Raw genomic sequence first — 10,306 nt, 5'->3', positions numbered from 1 at the left:
TATATATATGACAACGTGTGCATCACACCTTCTTTAAATGTCTTATTTCATTGTTCAAAACACATACATCTTAATCCTTAACACAAACTAAAGTAGAGAAACTATATAGGAAATATTACAAATGAAGGCAAAGCTTCAAATAATTAAATTAATGTGAGTAATGCAGGACCATAACATTATACTCAACAATAGCATCCCCACTAGTCATATTGATCCAATAGGTTTTCGCGGTGGCGATTCCTTGAGCCAACCGAAAAACTCCAGAACCACCAACGATAGGCATCTCACGATACTTGTTCATTACTGGGTTTCGACCAAATACACTCAGCGTGCTACCGTTATACTTGCCAGTTGTAAATACAAAGTTGAGTGTCATGAGAAGACCAGACTCATTTTGATCAGCTGCACCATAAATCCCTTGGGCTCGACCCACTATAGTCGAGTTGGGCTCCGGTCCAACTGTTAGTGGGTCATCCGCCATTGCGACAAACCCAAAAAAAGTTGGGGATTTAGTAGTCATGTTGGCCTGGGCTATTTGGACCGCAGTTGGATTTTTTCCACTAACTATGTCATGAAAATAGAAATGAAACTTAGTTACCTTTTGCTTTGCATGAGGAAGTTTCTTGAACCATTTTTCAACCGCCTTGGGTCCTAATTCAACACCTTGAGTCATTGGCATGACCATAACAACTATGAAGCAAAACAATACAACTAAACTTGTTTTTCCCATCTCTTGATTTTTCCAAGTCTTAACTATTTGAGGAGTTTCAATTAGTTGTAGATATAAAGAACTGAGTATTAGTATTTATATATGTGGTGTGTGAGTGGGAACTTGGTCGTTAAAAAATTAAAAATATTTAGTTCCTTTTCATTCAGACTAGTAGAATATATAAGTTGTTAGGGTACATGTGTTTATTTTCTTTAAAAATAAGTGAATTTTTTATTTTATCGCAAATATGTAATGGCGGATCTTAGGATTTTAAGGGTGTGGGTGCACAAGTAAAAAATATAAAAAGTACATGTCAAGTGTGAGATTCGAACTCAAATTTAGCTACACATAAGAGCCTTAAGCATTCACACAAGAGACAATGGACAAGTTAAATTACTTGGTCATTAGGTGCTCTATGTCAATTTTATACAAATACCTCTTAATCTCTATATAGATGTATATATTTCGAGACGAGGTTAATAGGTGCTCGAGCACCCGGACGACATGACATAGATCCGCCCCTGCACAGATGTTAGATGTAAGCTAGCTAGTAAACAATAGAGTCCGCATTTCCTAACAAAGGCTATTTCATACTCATGAAGACTAAAATATGAAATTTTTTAATTTGATGAAGCACTTAATTATCACTCCACCACAATCCTTGGACGTAGAAAGATATATATCCTATACAGCTCAGATATATGTCCGTAAACTCTAAATAATTAATATGGATTTACACTAATCTGCATGTTCCAGCAAAAGGTTATTTAATTTTAGACAGGATCATAGGATGATTAGTTTGACATTGATGATTGAACCACGTTGTGTGAACAACGTGACAACAACTTCTTATTTTTCGACAACAACACTATTTCATCTCTTTCTTACTATAACTTTAGAATTTTGAGATTCAAATAATTTTTTTTTATAATAATTTAGTTTAGTGTTAATAAAATCTTGGATCATTAATTATAATTACTTATAGTATTTTTTAGATAATTTTTAATTATGTAAGTTTTAATTTAAAACTTAATAATTTCATACCCGATTTTGCTGATCAAATCAAATTATTTGACTCTTTAAATTTAAACTATGCCACATAATTTAAATAAAAAAATATTATATAGAGAAAAAAGGTTTGTATGTTATTTATTTATTTACTAAAATCATCTTGATGAGTCCCACTTGTTTATTTTTTAAAATAATTATTTTAATTATACCGACCTCATGAACAATTAATTTCTTTAATAGCAATATAAATATTTCTTTTTTCGGAAAAAAAAACTCCTCATGTTGGTCATCACTGTCCCCCGCAAAAAAAAAGAAATCGAACTAAAATATTGTTTTTTCCCAATTGCCAATTTAACCTAATTCAATAAATAGACAATATAATCAGTTAAATCACCATAAAATATATAATTCCTAGCTAGCTTGCGAGGTTTCAATAATTTGACTAGATAGCTCAACGATATTCTACTCCATGACCTATAGAATCCGCACTATTCATCGACAAATTATTTTTTATTATGTCTTATCTAATCATTTCTTTTCAATATATTTAAGACTATCTTTATCTTTTTTTACTTACTGTATCCAACTTCTCACACCTTCTCGCTAGAGATGTGTATTTTCTCTTCATATATCCAAATTATTTCAACTTTGTTATCCTCATTTTGTTCACCACAAAAGCAACTCACCATGTATCAAATTAGTCATTCTTAATCTTATCTTAATACGAATCATAAAAATAATCTGATACATTTATATTTCTCTATCACAAATATATATAGGGAGAGTCAAATTTTAAACATTCTATGTTCTAAATTCTAAAATAGCAATACAACTGTAATGAACTAAAGAGAAAAGATATAAAGTAACTATTGAAGTTGTCTCGGATTTTCAAAAAGACATTTTAACTTTGTAACTGTCCAATTACCTCACTAAATAATTATGAACCAGTATTATTATACCATTTTTCGATCAGCCCCAAATTTTAAGAAGCGAGTGTGTTCACACACCAATCAATACATAACAGGTGTTAATTTAATTAAAAATGTATTTTCTTTTTCATTTTAAGTTTTTCCTTTATTTTTTTTTCTCTCTCTTACTTTTTGGATTTTAATTTTGATTTTTTTTTAAATTTCATATTATCTTCCATCTTCCTCAATTTTCTTTTTTTTTTCTTCACCTCCCACTACTCATGTCAAATTAAATCTCACTCCCATTTCTTTTCTTTTCTTTTCTTTTTCTTCTTCTTTTCCGGTGAAATTTTATTCATAATGTTATTTACTTATTTATACTTTACTAAATTATTGATAACAAAATTAATTATTTTTCTAAATAATTTAAAATTTAAAGTATCATCAACTACTCATTTTCATATAAATCCAAAATTAGAATCATAAATTTTAAAAGAATAAATTAATTTCTGAAAATTGAAAGAACTTAACTGAAATCGGATAAAACAAAACTATATGATACTCCCTAATCATCTCATTAATTTAGCTCATTTTCATATAATTTCAAAACTAGAAATGATAATTTTGAAATAATCATAATTCTCCGAAATATGAAAAAGTTTAATTGAAATTTGGATTAAAAAAACTAAATTATACCTATTAATCATCTTGAAATCTAATATGCTTATCAAATTGTTCGAATGTAATATAATGTTTAGATATAGTTTTAAATTAAAGAGATAGTTAAGCTAATAGTAGTAAAAATGGGAGATGAAATTGTGATAAAAAGTGACATTTTAAGTGAGGATCTTCAATTAAGATGAAAATGATTTTTTGAAGAAGAAGGAAGAAAGAAAAAAAATAATAAGGAGAAAAAGTTAAAATAATAAGAAAAATAAGAAAATGTATTTTATAGCAAAATACTTGCAAAAATAAAATTATATTCATTTTTTTTGTTTGTTCACGCTCTTTAAGAGAGTGCATACACTCTCCATGCCAGGTCGACAATAAATGATGTAATAACATCAGTTCAAAATTGTTTAGGGGGTAATAGGACGCTTGCATAGTTTAGGTGTCTTTTTGAAAATTCGAGACAACTTCAGTGTCACTTTATGACTTTTATAAATTTAATATTTGTGGCGTAATTTTAAAATTTATACTAAAGCTACTAAATTCTATCGAATCGAATCGTAATATTTTGCTAGGAAAGGCTATGATAAATTCATAGTGATCGCCCAAACATTATTTCTTCATCAAAAAATTATAGTATGTATAGATTAAATGTTACCTAAGTATACCACAAAAGCCTATTGCGTGACTAACAAACCATATAATAATTATTGTCAATACTTAAAATCATTGAAATAATAGTATCATATTTAAAGAAAGATAACTATAAAAAGATCATCCAAAGCAAAATCTTGTAATAAAGGGCAAAAGATTTCATCAAATATTTATAATAAATAGAAATATCCTTATAACTTCCAAAACATGATCAAAGTCTTATTTCAATGATTAAAGAAAAGTCAAAACACATATTTATCCTTCCAACAATACACATAAATTAAAGGAAATAATTATTACAAATGACCACCAACAATTTGTCCGATTCATGCAGTCCTTCTCTGCTGCATTGGTCTTTTCACTCCCCACTCTCCACCATAAAAAAATCTTTCCACTATATCTCAGGAGTAGTCAAAGGAAGTACGACCTTCCAATTAAATTAATTACTATTCGTAATGCAGTACCACAACATGATACTCAACTACTGCATCTCCACTAGTCGTATTGAACGAATAAGTATTCGCAGTCGCAATTCCTTGAGCCAATCGAAAAACCCCAGAACCACCAATGATAGGCATCTCACGATACTCATGAAATAAAGGGTTCCGACCAAGCATACTCAACGTGCTACCATTATACTCACCACTTGTAAACACAAAATTAAGAGTCATGAGAAGGCTAAACTCATTTTGATCCGCTGAACCATAAAACCCTTGGGCTCGGCCCACTATTGGCGAGTTGGGGTCAGGTCCAACAGTAAGTTTATCGTCTATCATATTAACTATACCGAAAAAAATTGGGGGTTTAGCCGTCGTATTAGGCTGAGCTATTGTAATTGCTGTTGGATTTTTCCCGCTAACTACATCGTGATAATAGAAATGAAATTTAGTTAGCTTTTGCTTTGCATGTGGAAGCTTCTCGAACCATTCTTCAACAGCTTTGGGTTCTAATTCAACACATTGAGTCAACGGTATGGCTAAAATAACAATGCAAAAAAACAATAGAATTAGCATTGTTTTTCCCATTTTTTCAATTTTTGATTTACTTGTATACAACAATATGAATATATTTATTTATATATATAGTAGGTGAATGGAGGACAAGAGATATTTTTACTTTTACTAAATATAGTTGGTCAAATACTTGTAATCTTGACACATTATTATAAGATCTCATTTGATTTACAAAATATTTTTTTATATATAAAAATTTATAATATTTTATTTCTTTTGTTTTTTGTCCTCAAAACTATCTATATTTGGTTTTACTCTTAATTAATTAGTTCATTTTATTGAACACTTCAATCATTTTATATTTTCCTCTTATATTTCATTACCTAAAACTTGATTTCTAGAAAATTTATGTATAATTATAGCATAGCTAATTTGCTATAAATGGAAGAGGTGAGGTGACACCTCTTAATCACCACCATTTACATTTATCCTCTTTCTGTTTTGGTTACTTTTTTTGTCCATTTTTAATTGTAACGATTTTATAGAATCAAATTATAAAAATTTTGATCAATATTTTATGATGTTTAATTTTATTATATTGATATATAAAAAATTATAATTTATTATACTTTTTGTATAGTTTTTTTGAATATCTAATATTTTTAATTTAAAATATTAAATAAATGTAATCTAATTAACTTTACAATTAATCAAATTAATTTTTGAAAAGCGCATCATCACAATTAAAAGTAGATGGTGAGAGTATCTCAATATTTTTTTTGGATAAATACTAAATAAATTCATGAAAAAAAACTGAATTCAATGCAAGCATGAAAAAATTGCTTATTGGTCTTAATTGTAATTAATACTATTAATTACTCTTTTTATTATATATTAAGTGTTACAAAATACTTGTATTATAGTGAATGTCTATCATGTGGAGTCCTTTTAGGATATGCTTAAGAGTCCTACTTGGGGACCAAGTTAGATTTCTCTTATAAATAGTGGATTCCTCTTCATTGTAAATTCATTCATCAAGAGAAATAATAAGTCTTCTCTTTTCTCTAGTTTCTTCTTCTTATTCTATAATTTCATACCACGTTATATATCAGCACGAGACTCTACTTTTTCAAAAAGTGAAAATTAGGTTTAAAGAATTAATAAGGTATTATTTATTCTTTTGTTTTTTATTTTAATGGTCAATCTTACAAAACTAGAGTTCGTTGCCCTTCAAAGTTCAGGCAGGAACTACCTCTCATGGGTGTTGGATGCTGAAATCTACCTTGATGCAATGGGTCTTGGAGACACCATAAAAGAAGAAAATAAGGAATCAAAGCAAAAATGTGCACGAGAAATGATATTCTTGCATCATCATCTTGACGAGATTCTGAAAATCGAATATCTTATAGTTAAGGATCCACTTGTTTTGTGGAAAAACCTAAAAGAAAGATATAACCACTTGAAGATGGTCATACATCCAAAGGCACGAATGATTGGATGCATCTAAGGCTACAAGAGTTTAAGTCTATACATGAGTATAATTCTGTCATGTTCAGAATCACTTCTCAGTTAAAATTATGTGGAGAAATGGTTAGTGAGATTGATATGGTGGAAAAGACATTTTCCACTTTTCATGCCTCAAATGTGATCTTGCATCAACAATATCGAGAAAAAAGTTTCAAAAAGTATTCTGAACTAATTTCTCATCTTTTTGTGGCTGAGCAAAATAATGATTTATTATTGAAAAATCATGAAAATCGTCCTACTGGATCTGAACCACTTCATGAAGTGAATGAGACGTACGCCCACCATGCTAGGCGTGGTAAAGGCTGCGGCCCTAATCGTGGTCGCGGTCGTAGACGTGGACGTGGTCGTGACTATGGTCAAGAAGGTAATTCTTTTCCTGATGTTAATCATTCATCAAATAAAAAGTAAAAAATAAAGGATGAGAAACGTGAAGCAACTAGGGAAGGTTGTTTTCGATGTGGTGGAAGAGGTCATTATGCACGTGATTGTCGTACTCCCAAACACTTGGTTGAGCTTTATCAAGAATCGCTAAAGAAGAAAGAGAAAAATCCTGAGGCAAATTTTATCTCTGAAAATCAAGTTGACATCACGCACTTGGATGTAGCGGATTTCTTTGCATATCCTGAAGGAAAGATAAATCACTTAATTGGTGATGGTTCTGTAAACATGGAAGAGTGATTTTTTTTTGTAGTAGTTATTAATAAATTTCATGTAATGATAATTGTTTGAATGAGTATTAGTATGTTAAATTAGTTTAATCATATTTTTATAGTTCATTAGCTTGTTCCATCTTAATTAAATAATATATATTTCTCATTGATTTATTTATATGATTCTTATATGATAGTGTTAGTCAAATACTAAACTTTATCACGTGCTTGTATTATATTAGATCTTTAACTTGATCTAATGATAAAAACATGCAATCTGTTATTAACTAGGATTAAATAATAATTTTTGTTTTATTTTTTCCTAACAACTTGTTTTTGACTTAGAGGAAACAATAAATTAAGGCTCAATTTCTAATATTTAATTATTAGTTTATTACTTTGAATATATTGTACCCTTTTGACAACACTAATATTTAATATATATTTATTTTGTGTATGTCCTTTCATGTGAAGATATGGATAATTCTAAAAACATACTATCGAAATATGAAGACATTTGCTTGATTGATTCTGGTACAACACATACAATATTTAAAAATAAAAAATATTTTTCTCATTTAAGCATAAGCAAAATAAATGTTACTACAATTTTCGGTAGTACTAATATGATTGAGGGTTTTGAAAGAGACATTGTAATTTTACCAAGGAAACTGAATTTTTAACCAAACTAAGCCATTATATAAAACAATTTACCAAAGTAATACATTTTTTTAAAATTTTACAAAACTAGTATAAACGTATTTCACGGTAACATTTTAGGGTATATTTTTTTAAAAAAAAACTAACAGCATTAGGTTGATATACGTTACTGTAAGTAACGTTTTACTCCTAAAACGTTACTTTCAGTAACGTTTTACTCCTAAAATGTTACTACGAGTAACGTTTTAGGAGTAAAACGTTACTATGAGTAACGTATATCAATCTAACGCCATTAACTTTTAAAAAATAAAATATATCCTAAAACGTTACTGTGAAATACGTTTATACTAGTTTTGTAAAATTTTTAAAAAACATATTATTTTGGTGAATGGCTTTATATAATGGCTTATTTTGGTTAAAACCTCAAGGAAACTAAACTAATCATTAATCATACTATGTTTTCTCAAAAATCTAAGAGAAACTTTTTGAGTTTTAAAGATATATGTAGAAATTGTTATCATATCCATTCAATGGATGAAATAAATCTTGAATATCTTGGTATCACAAAAAATGTCTCTGGGCAGACATGTGTTATAGAAAAGTTCCCTATTTTATCTTCTGACTTGTATTGGATAAAAATCAGTGCAATTGAGGCACATATTATAGTTAATAATAAGTTTACTGATTCCAATACATTTGTACTTTGACATGATCATCTAGGACATCCTGGGTCTATAATGATGAGACGAATTATAAACAATTTGAGGGACATCCATTAAAGGATCTAAAAGTTCTTTTAGATGGTGAATTTTTTGTACTGCTTGTTATCAAGGCAAGTTAATTGTGAGACCATCACCAATGAAAGTTGAGATTGAGTCCCCTGCGTTCTTGGAACGTATACATGGGGATAGTTGTGGACCTATATACCCACCTAATGGGTCATTTAGATACTTTATGGTCCTAGTAGATGCTTCTTCTAGATGGTTTCATGTGTGCCTATTGTCATCTCGTAACTTGGTATTTGCAAATTTATTGGCACAAATAATAAGGTTAAGGGCACACTTTCCTGGTAATCAGATTAAGTCCATTCGTCTTAATAATGCTGCAGAGTTTTCATCCCAATCATTTAATGATTATTGTTTAGCAATTAGGATAAGAGTTGAACACTCCGTTGCTCATGTTCATACTCAGAATGATCTCGTTGAGTTATTAATTAAACATCTGCAATCAATAGCAAGATCATTGCTTATGAAAACTAGGTTGCCCACTTCTGTGTGGGGACATGCAATTTTACATGTTGCAACACTTATTCGTCTCAGACCGACAAGTTATCATAAGGTTTCTCCGTTGCAATTGGTTATGGGTCAAGAACCTAATATATCCCATCTAGAAATTTTTGGATGTGTTGTACATGTGCCTGTGGCACCACCAAACCGCACTAAGATGGACCCTCAAAGAAGGTTAGGAATATATTTTGGGTTTGAGTCACCCTCCATTATTCGCTATCTTGAACCATTGACTGGAGACTTATTTACTGCTCGATTTGCAGATTGTCGGTTTGATGAGACAGTTTTCCCAAAATTAGGGGGAGAGAATAGTGAAATAAAACGAGAAATTTTGTAAAAAAATTTATCATTATCTCATCTTGATCCATATTCTTCTATTTGTGAGCAAGAAGTACAAAAGATTATTCATCTACAGAAAATTGCAAATCAAATGTCAGATGCATTTACAGATTAGAAAAGGATTACTAAATCACATTCCTGCAGAGAATGCCCCAATTCGAATTGATGTCCCTATAGGACCATCCACTAATGTCATAGTTAATGAATCAAAAGCACGCCTAAAGAGTGGTAGACCATTGGGTTCTAAGGATCATAATCCTAGAAAAAGAAAGATTAAATGTCAAGATGACAGTATGAAAAATTCTCATATGAAAGTTCAAAATTTGAGTAATCTGCTATTCATGAAAGAATTGATGAACTTGAAACTCAAGGAAATGATGAACTGTCCATGAATTTTAGAGATGTTGAAACTAATCTGAATCGATTAGAAATAGTGGTTGATTATATCTTTGCATATAATGTTGCAATAAATATCATGCAAGATAATGAGGATCTTCAATCTCAATCTGTTATATAATGTTGATAAAGAAATGATTGACCAAAATGGCAAGAAACAATTCAATCAGAGTTGAATTCACTTGCCAAGCGGGAAGTTTTTGGACCTATAGTTCAAACATCTAGTGATATTAAACCTGTTGGTTGTAAGTGGATTTTTTTGTAAAAAACAAATGCGAAAAATTAAATACAAAGGTATAAAGCACACCTTGTGGCACAAGATTTTTCTCAAAGGCCCGCCGTTGATTATGAAAAGACATACTCACCTGTTATGGATGCAATAACATTGCGTTATCTCATTGGTTTCACAGTCCATGAGCAACTTGAAATGTATTTGATGGATGTGGTTACAACCTACCTTTATGGATCACTTGATAATGAGATATACATGAAAATTCTTGAAGGATTTGCGATGCCGAAATCATGTAACTCAAAACCTTGAGAA

General features: G+C 30.0%; 2 protein-coding genes across 2 annotated transcripts; both read right to left on the bottom strand.

The window, feature by feature from the left end:
• Positions 1–23: 23 nt before the first annotated feature.
• Positions 24–757, bottom strand: LOC107001914 (dirigent protein 22-like). Its single transcript, XM_015199869.2, has one exon. The coding sequence runs from the start codon at positions 728–730 to the stop codon at positions 149–151; it is 582 nt and encodes a 193-aa protein (XP_015055355.1). The 5' UTR covers positions 731–757; the 3' UTR covers positions 24–148.
• A 3,640-nt stretch (positions 758–4,397) lies between these two features.
• On the bottom strand, positions 4,398–4,976 carry LOC107002052 (dirigent protein 22-like). The gene has a single exon (XM_015199978.1). It carries the CDS (start codon positions 4,974–4,976, stop codon positions 4,398–4,400), a length of 579 nt encoding a protein of 192 aa, XP_015055464.1.
• Between the last annotated feature and the right edge of the window lie 5,330 nt (positions 4,977–10,306).

The sequence above is a fragment of the Solanum pennellii genome, chromosome 10, assembly GCF_001406875.1.
Source record: "Solanum pennellii chromosome 10, SPENNV200".
NCBI classification, from domain to species: Eukaryota; Viridiplantae; Streptophyta; class Magnoliopsida; order Solanales; family Solanaceae; genus Solanum; species Solanum pennellii.
This window is presented reverse-complemented; position numbering and strand designations above follow the sequence as displayed.

Coding starts and splice junctions, on each gene's coding strand:
- LOC107001914 (XM_015199869.2), bottom strand. CDS start 730: ATGGGAAAAACAAGTTTAGTTGTATTGTTTTGCTTCATAGTTGTTATG.
- LOC107002052 (XM_015199978.1), bottom strand. CDS start 4,976: ATGGGAAAAACAATGCTAATTCTATTGTTTTTTTGCATTGTTATTTTA.